The 14,828-nt window shown below is 47.1% G+C and overlaps 1 protein-coding gene across 1 annotated transcript in view; it reads left to right on the top strand.

Annotated features, from left to right (window-relative positions):
• The window catches only part of LOC135056710 (uncharacterized), a 114,330-nt gene that overhangs the window by 49,671 nt on the left and 49,831 nt on the right, over nt 1–14,828 (top strand). Inside the window, exon 11 of the mRNA XM_063962193.1 lies at nt 11,444–11,531. Within this exon, the coding sequence (XP_063818263.1) occupies nt 11,444–11,531 (88 nt within the window). The remainder of the gene's footprint in view (nt 1–11,443; nt 11,532–14,828) is intronic.

Here is a 14,828-nt window from a genome sequence, read left to right as displayed (position 1 = left end):
TTCACGTCGGCCGGAAATTATTGGTCCCGGGCATTCTGGGAATTGGAGTTTCTGTGTACTATAAAATGGACAGACATCCTCGATGCAACATCAATGGGAAAACTGTAGAAATAAAGGATTTTATTACCTGTGATACAAAGAACATAGTGTATGCCATTACGTGTAAATGTAATTTAACATATATCGGACGCACATCAAGACCTTTGAGCCTTGTTTATGATTATTTTTAGTGCATGCGAATCAATATGGTTTTTAAGTCATATGTAATCTCTATTCATTTGGGAGCTCACTAGTGCACTTTATATTTATTTTATAGGCGCACTATGTATCTTTTATTTATTAATTCCGGGACTCTTTACATCATAGTATGCTGCCTCTAATGGAAAACTACACATCCCATGGATCCTTTCACCGGGATTACATCACTTCCGGGTTTGACACTTTCCTGCCTGAATGTAGGCAATCGGACTCCAGTGGACTACATATACCACATGCCCCGGGACAGGATGTTGCATCGAGGATGTCTGTCCATTTTATAGTACACAGAAACTCCAATTCCCAGAATGCCCGGGACCCATAATTTCCGGCCGACGTGAATGTTTTTATTATAGTTTTGCCTATTCAGTGTCTCCACAGGATTGTAATAGATGTTTATAAGAATGTGAATGAGTAACACTGTGATCTGTTTGCTGTGAAAATGGCAAAGAGGATAAATACCACATAATAATAACCAATTCTAAGTTACTAAATTATGACATCACTTCCTGTTGAATTTCTATTGGGCACATGCCCTTTAAATATCAAGCAACTGCCACACTCCATTATGTCTTGATGAAGGCCCAGGCCAGGGCTGAAACATGTTGACAACAGGAGTGTGAGTAGTTATTTACCTATTGGATATTTCAAACAAAAACTTTTCTGCTGATTTGGAACTTTTAACCCCTTTGCCAATTTTTGCTGCTATTTTTCTATTTGTTTATTTTACAGATGGATCCATTTTAAGTGTTCATGTTTGTGATTTTTGTTACATTTGTGTACCCCCCTGCTTCCACTTGAGGAGAGTGAGTTTCTTTGGGGAGCCAACATTACCACTTTATGAACACAGTCCGGGAAACAGAACTGAAAGATACCTTTATGGGAGTATCATCACACCGAGCACTGTGAGTTGGGGAACGCTTAGGTGAACCCATATTTCACTCCTTTCCATACTAAAGATACCTTGATGTGTTTAACACCCACCTTGCGAGTGCGAGTTCTTGGGTACGCTTCATTTATATATATTACCATCCTAAAACATCACGCCGGGCATAGTTCAAGTGGGTGAGGCCAAGCATTGGCCAAAGAAACCTTGATGGGCTTATAGCTTCTTAATCAAAGTGTGAGTGGGGTACGCTCCTAAGCCGCCTCTTTATCATATAAAAAATACACTAAGAACTGTGGATACATAAAAGGAATCTACTACACATTGGTCTTTATTTTTATTCCCTTACATGTTACTATACTCTGGAGAAATTCCATCAGAACATTCGCTTTGAGGACTCCATCACAGGAACCTTCATTAAGGGACGTTATGGTGATTTTTATTTGTCTATAATTTTGTGTTAAAGCGCTGTGGTTATAAACACAGATCTCTGATTTTGTGGTAGTATTTGTTGTTTTGGAGATGTGGTGACATCTCATGAGGTCTGCTATACCATAGCTGCTAAGCGCCTGTTCTGGAACACACCCTAACCATACTGTTTTGCTATGTCATTACTGCTGTATGGTGGTGTGAGGATTACTGTATGGCAGTGTGATTACTTTATGGTGCTGTGATTACTGTGTGGTGGTGTGATTGATTACTGTATGACGGTGTGGTGATTACTGTATGGCAGTGTGATTACTGTATAGCAGTGTGATTACTGTATAGCAGTGTGATTACTGTATAGCAGTGTGATTACTGTATGGCAGTGTGATTACTTTATGGTGGTGTGATTACTGTATGACGGTGTACTGATTACTGTATGGCAGTGTGATTACTGTATGGCAGTGTGATAACTGTATGGTGGTGTTATTACTGTATGGCGGTGTAGTGATTACTGTATGACGGTGTGGTGATTACTGTATGGCAGTGTGATTACTGTATGACGGTGTGGTGATTACTGTATGACGGTGTGGTGATTACTGTATGACGGTGTGATTACTGTATGGTGGTGTGGTGATTACTGTATGGTGGTGTGGTGATTACTGTATGGTGGTGTGGTGATTACTGTGTGGCAGTGTGATTACTGTATGGCAGTATACTGTATGACCCTGTGACCTTTATAACCGTGTAATGCACTTAGGGGGTCATTCAGATCTGATCGCAGCAGCAAATTTGTTAACAGTAATGCAGAGAGCATTAGATTTGGGTGGGATACATTGTTTCTGTGCAGGGTAAATACTGGCTGCTTTATTTTTACACTGCAATTTAGATTTCAGTTTGAACACACCCCACCCAAATCTAACTCTCTCTGCACATGTTATATCTGCCCCCTCTGCAGTGCACATGGGGGGTAATTCCAAGTTGATCGCAGCAGGACATTTTTTAGCAGTTGGGCAAAACCATGTGCACTGCAGGGGGCGCAGATATAACATTTGCAGAGAGAGTTAGATTTGGGTGGGTTATTTTGTTTCTATGCAGGGTAAATACTGGCTGCTTTATTTTTACACTGCAATTTAGACCTCAGTTTGAACACACCACACCCAAATCTATCTCTCTCTGCACATGTTATATCTGCCCCACCTGCAGTGCACATGGTTTTGCCCAATTGCTAACAAACTTGCTGCTGCGATCAACTCAGAATAACCCCCATGGTTTTGCCCAACTGCTAATAGATTTGCTGCTGCGATCAATTCTGAATAACCCCCTTAGTCTTAGTGATCTGGGATTTCCACACGTAGCACTGGCCGTGCACAATAGAAGTTCTTTGGCAGTCTCTCAATGTACTGGCTGCCCGAGCGTCCTCAGGTCCCGCTGCGGTAACCGCTCCAGACACGGCTACACGTCACTTGGAAACATCTGAGGTCAGGTCACTGATGAGAATACAAGTAGGGGCGGAGTCCTTAACACGTTTCATTGCGGTCACGTGACTTTTTCAAAAAGTATGACTCCATATTCTTTTTATTTATTTATATGGCGTCACAAGGGTTCTGCAGCGCCCAATTACAGAGTACATGAACTAAATAATAAAAACAGGAAAATAGTGACTTACAGTTGAAAACAATATAGGACAAGTACAGGGTTTATAAACACTGACCTAAGTATCAGGGTGGCGGAAAACCACGAGATTTGGTGCCATTGGAGGTGGTTTAAGTAAGAGAAGGATAAGCACTTGAGGGCTGATGGGCGCTGCTCGTGAGAGCTTACAATCTAAAGGGGGGGGGGCAGACACAGTGGTGATAGAAATGGGGTAGACAATGAGCGTGGAGCAGAGGGTTAGGATGAGTTTTGGCTGAGTTTGGTGAAGAAGTGGTCTTCAGAGCCCGTTTGATGTTCTGTAGAGAGGTGGAGAGTCTGAGGGAGTGAGGTAGAAAATTCCAGAGAAATGGAGCAGCACAAGAGAAATCTTGAAGGTAGGAGTGGGAGGAACTCATCAGTAGGCAGGAGAGGTGATGTGCATTAGCAGAGCAAAGAGGACGGGTGGGAGTATAAAGGGATATAAGGTCAGAGATGTAAATGGGAGAGGAGTGGGTAAGGGCTTTGTAACTGAATGTGAGAAGCCTGGAATGGATTGTGAAGGGCTTGTAGGAGGGGAGGTGGACGTAGTATGTTTGGTGAGGAAGATGAGCCGGACTGCAGCACTGAGGATAGATTGGAGTGGAGAGAGGTATTTGTCAGTGATGCCAGTTAGGAAATTACAGTAGTCCAGTCTAGAAATGACCAGTGAGTGGTTAATGGTCTTAGTAGCATCCTGGGTGAGAAAGGGTCTGATCCTGGAAATGTTTTTGAGATAAAAAATGACAGGTTTGTGAGAGGTGCTGAATGTGTGGTTTGAAAGAGAGAGGAGTCAAGGATTACTGCAAGACAGCGCACTTGGGGGCTAGAGGAGATAGTAGTACCATCAATAGATAATGAGTTTGTTGGAGGTGAGGTTATGCGGGAGGGAGAGAAGATGATCAGCTCAATCTTAGACATGTTAAGTTTAAGAAAGCGCTCTCACATCCAAGAAGAGATAGCAGAGAGACAGTTGGAGATACAAGTGGAGGAAGGGTTAGGCTGCAGGAGGGTTAGGCTTGGAGGGAGGGTTAGGCTGCAGGAATTGAGGGTTAGGTTGTGGGGGAAGGGTTAGGCTGCAGTGTGAGGGATAGGCTGCAGGAGCGTAAGATGATGGGGGAGGGTTAGGCTGCAGGGAGGGGAGTTTAGGGTTAGATTACAAAAGTGGAGTGTTAGGCTGTGGGAGGACAGTTACGGTTAGGCTGCCGGAGGAGAGAGTTAGAGGGAGGGTCAGTGTTAGTTTGGTTGAGCGCCCCTGTCAGTATTATAGGCAGTCACGATGCCGCTGACGGTATTCTGACTGCTGGTAGACTAACTGCCGGTATACCATACCCAACCCTTGAATACGGCTGACCGCCGTTTCAATAAAAAAAAAATATGTTTTAATAGAAACAGAACTGAGGAATAGTTAGGCTGCAGGGGGAGAGGGTTAGAGGGAGGGTCAGTGTTAGTTTGGTTGAGCGCCCCTGTCAGTATTATAGGCAGTCACGATGCCGCTGACGGTATTCTGACTACTGGTAGACTAACTGCCGGTATACCATACCCAACCCTTGAATACGGCTGACCGCGGTTTCAATAAAAAGAAAAAAATTATTAATAGAAACAGAACTTTTATCGCTGTTAGTGTATAGAGATTTGTAAATTATTTGGAAACACAAGCAGCTGGTATTGAGGGCGGCTCACATGAATTTATGGGGTGGCCATTTAGAGGAGGAGAAAACTCTCCAACATATCCATATATGGTTCTTCTAGCCAGGTGTCAGACTTGGTTTTGTCTGTGTCCCCGGAGGGGGCGCTAGTGGGTCAGTGGAGGTAGGAGGGAGAAAGCGAGGAGGCTGGATTAAGTTTCTGCGCATGGGCGCAATGATATTTATTAAACAGAAAGTTCACAACGGCAGCAGAAAATAAACAATAAGAAATGCAAATGTCAATAGTGCAGCGTGGAAGCTGAAAGTCTATGGCAACAGAGATATGGCAAATGGATGAATGGTAACTGATGAATGATGACTGGTAAATAATAATAACTGATGAATGTAAACTGATGAATGATAACTTAGTAGAAGATAATCTGGTATTGGAACCAGAGCAGTTTAAAACGTGGAGCCAGCAGAGATGGTAATGAATGGCAAACCTGGTAGCAGAGGCAGGAGACTGACAATGTCCACAGTGCAGGTGATGAGGCACTAGCAGCAAGCAAGCTGCATCACAGGTGGGGAGATGGAACACACCTGGAGTCAGTCTCTACTGCTTAGGCTGAAGCACACTGAGTTGATGATAAGTGTGAAGCCAGTAAACAGAAGCAGGTGTTGCTGAGGCTTGTAGTTCCACGGAGCTGTGAAAGATAACCAGGAGCACGGAGTCTCAGGTAGATGACCAGGAACACGGAGGAACAGGTAGGTATCCAGGAACACGGAGGAACAGGAACCAGATCCAGACACATGGGTCGCAGGAGTGACACAAAGTTCAGGATGCCTGCAGAATGATCCCGCAGCTCCTGATATACCCCCTGATGTGCAGTCATTGGTGGGAGTGAGGAAAGTAGGTGCGGCCAAGCACCGGATTGGCCGCCGTGCTCTGACCGATGGAGACTGTCATGGCGGCGCCCATGCCGCGGCCTAACGGGAACGCGGCGTGCTACACGCCCGCTGTCACAGGAGCGCTCCCAGGCCCAGGATGACGTCTGATGGCAGAGGTGCGGAGGACAGTGGAACGCAGGGACCCTGGACGGAGTCCGCACCGGCGGACAGATGAGACCATGGTGAGTCGATTCCTGACACCAGGCATTTATGTAACCGTAAAAATATATTGCCAGGAATGCCCAATGTTCCAAAAGACCGCACCCCAGACAGAATTTAGGGGGGCCTTTGGTTCCCCTGCCTACCATTTTCATGCATTTTGAGTGAATAGGTATGCATCTGATAGGGCCAGTGGCATCAGTATATATTGATGGTGGACTATGTCACCAGGTACCCGGAGGCCATACCACTCCATAGCATGAAATCTAGCACTATTGCCTGGGAGCTGATGCTGTATACCTGTCTGGGAGTTCCAAGAGGTCCTGATGGACCAAGGTACCCTTTTTGTGTCCAAGTTAATGAAATACCTGTGTCGTCTGTTAAAGGTGGCTAGAATTACCACTTTGGTTTACCACCTGCAGAGGGCTTGGTCGAATGCTTTAACCAAACACTTAAACAGATGATAACAGGGAGGTGTCACAGGAGAAGTGAGATTGGGACCTACTCTTACCTCATGTGATGTTTGCAGTTCGAGAGGTACCCCAAGCCTCTTCGGGCTTTAGCCCCTTCAAATTCCAATATGGTAGACAACCCAGAGGTATACTAGATCTATTAAAAGGGTGGGAGCAGCAATCGTCCCAAGAGCCTAACATTGCTCAGTTTGCGTCCCAATTGTATGCCACTTCTGAATGAACATATGGGAAGGGTTCAACAGCTTCAAAAATGCAATTTTGAGATTACCACTGTCAACTGGACCTTTAATCCAGGCAACAAGGTACTGGTACTCATGCCTACTACTGAAAGTGAACTGTATGTCCAATGGCGAGGCCCTTATGAGATCATAGAGGTGGTGGGACCTGTGAAATATAAGGTACGGCAGGAGGGTAGAAGGAAAGAGGTACAAGTCTACCATGTGAATTTGTTGAAGCCTTGGAAAGAAAGTGCCAGTCAGCTCTCTTTAGTGGCCAAGAAAACCCCAGAATATAAGATGCCAATTGAAGTCACCATGAAGTCACCATGAGTCCTAGCTAGAAATGAGAAGTGGTAAACATAGTACCACGGTATCAGGATGTGTTCTCCGTGCTCCTGGGGAAAACCCACATCATGCAGTATGATATTATTACTCCACCCGGGGTGGTGAGAAAAGAAAGGTCACATCGTATACCTGAGGCCTAACGGGCAGCAGTAACATGAGAAGTGGAAGAGAAGATGCACATTGGGGTCATAGAGGAGTCAAACAGTGAATGGAATAATCCCATTGTTTTAGTGCCCAAGCTTTCAGGAGCTTTGAGATTCTCTAATTACTTCAGAAAGTTAAACTTTCTCAGTGTGATTTCGGTCCTATGCCCTGGGTTGATGAACTGGTAAAACATTTAGCAACAAGCCAGTATCTCACCACACTAGATTTAACGAAGGGGTACTGGCAAATTCCTCTGATGGAAGTTGGCAAAGCAAAGATGGAATTCTCTGACCCAAAGGGTTTGTTCCAGTATAAAGTGCTGCCCTTTGGTTTGCTCCGGCCACACAGGGAATACGTAGCAGCGTATTTAGATGCCATTGTCCTTTTTATCTCTGACTGGAAGTTGCACCTTCCAAAGGTGGAGGCAGTGTTACAGTCTATGGGCACACAGGTTCACAGCTAACCTGGAGAAGTGTGCTATCAGAATGGTGAAGGCAATGTATCTGGGGTATATTGTAGGCCGAGGGCAAGTTAAGCTTCAACCCAGCAAGGCGGAAGCAGTCCTCACATGGCCTAAGCCAGACGCAATGTAGGACATTCCTTGGTCTGGTGGGCTATTATTGTAGGTTCATATGTGATTTTACCACTAGGGCGGCACCCTTAACTGAATGTCTTAGGAAACAGTCCCCAGACAAGATAGTATGGTCTAGGAGGGTTATTCAGAGATGAACGCAGATCGCGGCATAAACAGCCAGATCTGCGTTCATCTCACATGCTGGGTACCTCCCAACGTGTTCGCAATTAGATTTCAGACGCATAGGAACAAAGGTGCGCTGTCAGGCACCATTTTTTTTTATCAGAGCGGGTGCATGTGACTTCACGCAGCTGCCCTGAAAACCGTATCGGCCCGCCCCCTTTCAACCCATTCAGCCAATGCTGTGTTGCTGCCAACCGCCGTCATTCACAATACAGCCGCAATGTGTAAGTCTGCAGCAATGCGGCTGCTGCATATACGGTTTGCCGCTTTAGCAGCCAGGTCTGAATGAACCTCTAGGCCTGCAGAGTCTGCTTGGCAGGATTCAAGGCAACCTTTATGCATAGAGCCTGTATTGCAAGCCCCTGATTTCAGAAAGCAGTTTGTGTTGCAGACTGATGCCTCTTGGACAGGTTAGGGGCCAGTGCTTTCCCAAGAGGTAGAAGAGGAAGAAAAACCCATCCTCTATCTTATCCAGAAATTGCTGCTCAGAGAACACAAGTACTCAGCTGAGGAGCAGGAGAGCTTGGTGATTAAATGGGCAGTGGAGTCACTGAGATACTATTTGTTGGGATGAGAATTCCGGCTAATCACCGACCATGCACCCTTATAGTGGATGCACACAAGCAGGCAATGCTCTTGTGACTCGCTGGTTTCTGTCCCTACAGCTGGTCAAATTTGAGGTGCATCATCGTCTGGGGAAACAGCACCTCAATACAGATGTCCCCCGTCTTGAAAGTTTATTGGTCCTGACCCTTCTAGCAACCCTGCGGTGAAGAAGGGGATCTGTGAAAGCTAGCTCAGGGGTGTCTTCCCATATGGGTGGCACAAATAGATGTAGACCAGATGGAAAGCTCACCTGGAAAACTCTTAGCTACACCAGGGTGGTTGAAGCTAAGGGGAGAGGGGAGAGGAGTGTGGAGAAGACAGCACGGATCTGACATGGATTTAGAATAACATGATTATGGATAATAAGAATTCAGGTCAGGTGTTACTGTTACTTGTGGTTGATAAGCAGTTGATTGCAGGCACCTGTAAGAGTGTGGTAAAAGGGTTCCAGGCACAAGGGAACAATGCTTCTGATGGTGACTAGCATCAAGGTGGGGTCGGGGACATTAGAACCACTGGACCTGTACTAAGGTGAACCTATATCGCTATGAACGGTCTATGTGATTCCTGTCACAATATATATGAATAGAATGTATTCTGGAATTGACCTATGGGCTGCAGAGTGGAGCGAGTGGAGACAGTCCAAGAGGGATTGGGCAGGTGAGTGAGACTGCTGCCTGTGTATGTCACCATTATCCTCACCTCCTGTATAGTAAATGACTGGGGGTGTGTGCGGTTTAACGGCGTCACATGAGAGGCACAATTTGGCTGACGTCTCTCCGCTATATTACACAGTGGGGCTGAGGGGTGTTTGGGGCTGCAGGAGAGACCCTGTGAGATTATTAGCCCTGGCACCACTATCCATACTTGCCTACTCTCCCGGAATGGCCGGGAGGCTCCCGAAAATCGGGTGACCCTCCCGGCCCCCCGGAAGAGCAGGCAAGTCTCCCGGAATCAGAAGTCCCCCCCTGCCCGTCCGCCCACTTAGTGTGTAAAGTGGGCGGTACGGGCAGTTGATGACGCGATTCTCGCTGAATCGCGTCATCATAGCCACGCCCCCTGCAGTGTAATGCCGGGGATCGCGGCATTACATAGCGGGGGCGTGGCTTAAATGATGTCACGCCGTAACTCCGCCCCGTCCCGCCCAAGCTCCGCCCCGTCCCGCCTCCGGTCCGCCTCCTCCCCACCTCTTCTCCACGTCACAACTCTCCCCTGCCCCGCTGCTAAGCCGACCTGGCTGCTCTCTCCCGCAGAGAGCAGCCAGAATGTCGGCATGTATGCCACTATCACTGGGTCTGTGTGGAGCCAGAGGCGGCTATTAGGGGATCCCCATGGCCACTTCCAGCTCAGTGACATCACTGCGGCGGCGACACTCTCAGTAGCGCTCAGTGACAGTGTAGTAACCGGTCTCTGATAGGGAGAGCTACTGCTATATTACCATAATATGTGTATGTGGCCACTAATAGCACATACACCCCACATGCTAATACCGTGTGCACCTACACGTCACAGCGCCATGGCATGATGTAACAGCAGCTGCATGAGTGTCAGGGGTCCTCAGTCACTGACACCCACCTAGTGCTGTACAAGGGCTGCATCATGGAAATATCCCACTATGGGGACACTCATTACCATGGTAACAGGAAGACTGGTCACTAAGGGGTTACCATGCAGAGCAGTCACCGCGGGGGAGGGGGGTCCTGCACTCATATACCGCCCCCTATATCACTAATCATCCCCCACACACACAGCTGGGAACCCCAGGCCGGAGCCCTCTGCAGCGGTACACCTCCGGAGCCCGGGACACGCCACTTCCGCTCTGTGCGTTCCACCCTACTGCCGCGTTTCCGCTCACTTCCGGTCCGTGCGGTCCACCACGCATTCATCCTGTGCGTTCCACTCCACTTCTGCGTATCACCTTCCACCCGGCCTAATCCCCGCCCCCTGTGCCCCATAACAACATCCGGGTCTCTAGGTGGGAAGGAGCAGAGAGGAGACATCAGGTAATGGTTGGTTCTATATCGGAGGGGCTGAAGGGACCTTGTGACGTATTGAGGGGAGGAGCTACGTCACCAGGGGGAGGAGCTACGGGCGAACAGGGTACCCGAAAAGTACCCTTGCGGGCTCGCTTCGCTCGCCACGCTTCGGGCACGGTGGCTCGCTCCGCTCCGCTTCGCTCACCACCTAATTACTAAAGGTAATAGTTGGTGGCGTGGATAGTAGAGGAACTATCCCGCTGGCCTAGCTCCTCCCCCTTGCGTCGTAACTCCGCCCCCTTACGGAAAAGGTCCCTTAGCCCACTTGATTCTAGCATCTACCATCAGGGAATGGTGCTATATATTATTATTATACAGGAGGAGCAGCCCGTGGTGTCACGTTATTATTATACTGGGGGAGCAGCCTGTGGTGTCACGTTATTATTATACTGGGGGAGCAGCCTGTGGTGTACTGTTATTATTAATATACAGGGGAAGCAGCATGTGGTGTCCTGTTATTATTATTATTACTATACAGGGGGAGCAGCCTGTAGTAGTATTATTAGTATTATTATTATTATTATTATTATTATTATTCAGGAGGAGCAGCCTGTGGTGTCCTGTTGTTATTATTATTCTACAGGAGGTTCAGCCTCTGGTGTCCTGTTATTATTTTTATACAGGAGGAGCAGCCAGTGGTGTGTTGTTGTTGTTGTTGTTATTATTATTCAGGAGGAGCAGCCTGTGATGTCGGCTGGTTCATGAACTTATGGGAATCACTGACCAGGGCCCTATGGCTGGGGACAAAGAGACTTACTAGTCGCTCAGTGTTACATATCTGACTATGTTACATGTCTTCTCTGTGATGTATATTAGATTGAATTTATTTCTAGGATCCCAAACCGTGAGGAACCAGAGTGTTTATTATATGTTACACGTTCTGTATTCTCACTGATCACTGAAAATGGACACGGACAAGATTCAGAAGATGGAGAGGATAATAAATCTCTCCCTGGAGATCATCTACCTGCTGACTGGGGAGGTGAGGGGATCTGGGAATATCACAGTGACATCACTTATAGCTATAGTTATATCAAGGGACATGACTGGGGAGGTGAGGGGATCTGGGACCGTCACAGTGACATCACATATCTATAGTTATAATACAGGGACATGACTGGGGATGTGAGGGGATCTGGGAGCGTCGCAGTTACATCACTTATATCTAGAGCAGGCATTCCCAACCACGGTCCTCAAGGCACACCAACAGTGCAGGTTTTAGTGATATCCAGGCTGCAGCACAGATGGTTAAATCAAAATCACTGAGCTACTAATTAAGTCATCTGTGCTGCAGCCTGGATATCACTAAAACCTGCACTGTTAGTGTGCCTTGAGGACCGTGGTTGGGAATGCCTGATCTATAGTAATAATACAGGGACATGACTGGGGAGGTGAGGGGATCTGGAATTGTCACAGTGACATCCTTTATAGTAATTATACAAGGACATGACTGGGGGAGGTGAGAAGATCTGGGAGCTTCACAGTAACATCGCCTATATATAATAGTAATACTGGGACATAACTAGGGAGGTGAGGGGGTCTGGGATTGTCAAAGTGACAGCACTTATATGTATAGTATTAATACAGGCCAATCAGTGGACAGTATCTAGGCAGCACCTGTGTGACCAATCCCATGGGAGAGCAGGGTATTTCTGGGTCCAGCTTGGTGCATTCAGATGCCAGTGCAACGTCTGCCACAGCTAGTCTGCTAACTAGCGCTCTGTGTTCCATGAGTCTTGAGTCCTGCTCTTAGAACCTGGTTCCTATTCTGTATCTGGCATATTCACTTCAGGCATCCTATCCGTGTGTCTCCGCAGCTCCAGTTTGGAAGCTGAGTCTCCTCGTGTTCAGCAGCTGTTCCGTCCTGCCTCAACCATTGTCCAGCTGCCCACTAATTTGTGCCGACCAGAGTGAACCCAGTCCCGACATGAATCACGGGACACCGGTTTCAACACCTGCTCCAGTCCGGGGACAGTCCATCACGAGTTCTAAGTGCAACCTTCTTTTATTCTTCTACTATGAGCTTCTTCAGTATTGATTATTGCTTCACTACATGCGAAGAAACTTCATTCAGCCAGCCCACCTCCATCCAGGAGAGCCCGTTTCTCAAACAGAATCCAGTCCGGAAATATCAGTTCCAGATAGTAAATGCGTGACAGTTTGCAGTGGCCAAATGGATCCGTCTGGAGCTAAGGTCCTGAGTACAGACCTGCAAACTTTTTCCTCCCATCTGGAGAGACTAGAAGCCACTCAGTGACAAGTAACACAGTTTCAGTCCTCGTTGGATAGAGTTCATCCCTCAGTTCGCACAGAACCGTCTGTCAGCCAAGTCGTCCCCTCTCCAGTAGTTTCTTCACCATCTCACTTATGGCTGCCAACCCCCAACAAGTTAGATGGGAATCCTAAGTTGTGTCGCAGCTTCTTGAATCGATGCGATGTTCATTTCACGCTGCAGCCAGCTAATTTTCCTTCCTCAAAAACTAAAGTGGCCTACATCGTCTCCCTGCTAACTGGGCCAGCATTTGAATGAGTTTTAATCCCTCTAGAAGAGCGAGGATCCTATTCTGAATTACCATACACGATTTATTGCTACATTTAGGAAAATCTTTGATGAACTCGGCAGACTCTCTTCAGCGTCTCCGCCAAGGAAATCTAACCATGGGACAATATGTCATCCAGTTTCAGACACTCGCCTCAGAGCTCCCTTAGAACGAAGAGGCCCTCAACTCCGCCTTCTGGAATGGGCTGTCTGAGCGCCTAAAAGATGACTTGGTGACCCGTGATCTTCCTACCACATTGGAAGAATTGATCTCTTTATGTAATAAAGTAGACCTGAGATTTTGTGAATGTGAAATTGAGAAAAACCGGGGCAAACGTTTCAAGTCTCGGGTTACTCCACCTCCCATCATTCACAGAAGCCATTGAAGAACCCATGCAAATCAACCGTGCTCGTTCAACACCAGAGGAGCGGCTGAGACGTCGCAAACACTTGTGTATGTACATTGGGGAGTCTGGGCACCTCGTAGCCTCCTGCTCACAGAGACCAGGAAACTTCAGTTCCTAACTGGTCGAGGAAAAGCCAGGTTAGGAGTCCTTTCTCATTCTCCAAAAACTCTGACTCCGAGATCCTTGTCTGTTGGAGTTATCACATGAAATCATTTCTGTCCCCACTCCTCTAGATTCCCTAGCCGGAGGGAATTTAATTTAGTCCGATATCGTTTAGAAACACTAAATACCCACTCAGCCGTTGGCACACTACATTATTCTCCTAGCTGTGGATAATAATCGAATTACCCATGGAACAGTCACCTGTCAGACCCTGCCTCTACAAATTCGGGTAGGGGCACTTCACATGGAACAAATAGAACTTCTAGTAATCTCCAAGGCTACCCATGGAACAGTTTTAGGCCTTTCCTGGCTTCTGAGACATAATTCCAAATTCGACTAGACAAACATGCAAACTTTCTCGGGACCAATCCTGTCTTTCATCTTGTGTGCTCACAGGCCGTCCCCTTCGGAATACCAGTTATGATCTCTCAAACCCATTACCTATTCAGTGCTGTGCTTATAGAGACTTTTTCAGTAAACAAAGTGCCGACGTCTTAACGCCCCATAGGCATTGGGATTGCCCAATCGAGTTGCTACCACCGCGAGGATGCACCTACCCTTTGTACTTTCCAGAAACCAAATCCATGTCTGAATATATGCAGGAGAACCTTAGTAAAGGATTCATTCCCCCATCCACTTCACCGGATGGAGCCGTGTTTCCCTTTGTAAAGAAAAAGGATGGGGCTTAAGATCTTGCATAGAATATAGAGGTCTGAATGAGATCACAGTTGAGAACCGCTATCCACTGCCTTTGATCACAGAACTTTTTGATAGAGTCAAAGGATCCTCAGTCTTTACTAAACTAGACCTGAGGTGAGCTTACATCTTAATCCGGATCCGCGCTGGTGATGAATGGAAGATGACATTTATCACCATAGATGGGCACTATGAGTGTTTATTTTTGCTGTTTGGCCATAGTAATGCTCCCGCCGTCTTTCATCAATTTATCAATTAAATATTGTCACGATCCGGGTATCTGGACGCCATTAGTTGCCTTTCAGATGTCTCCTGAGGCTGGCTCAGCGTTCCAAGGCCGGATCCCATTTGTCTATACATGCTGCATATCCCTCCTGTCACGCTGAGACGCTGTCACAGCGTCGCCATGTTTAAATCCTGCATGGCGTCTCCCATCCTCCGCGGCCTCCGCCGACGCTCCTGTGTTATAGTTGCA

Source organism: Pseudophryne corroboree, chromosome 3 (assembly GCF_028390025.1).
Source record: "Pseudophryne corroboree isolate aPseCor3 chromosome 3, aPseCor3.hap2, whole genome shotgun sequence".
NCBI lineage: Eukaryota > Metazoa > Chordata > Amphibia > Anura > Myobatrachidae > Pseudophryne > Pseudophryne corroboree.
Note: the sequence above shows the minus strand (reverse complement) of the source record. Positions and strands in the feature narration are given on the sequence as shown.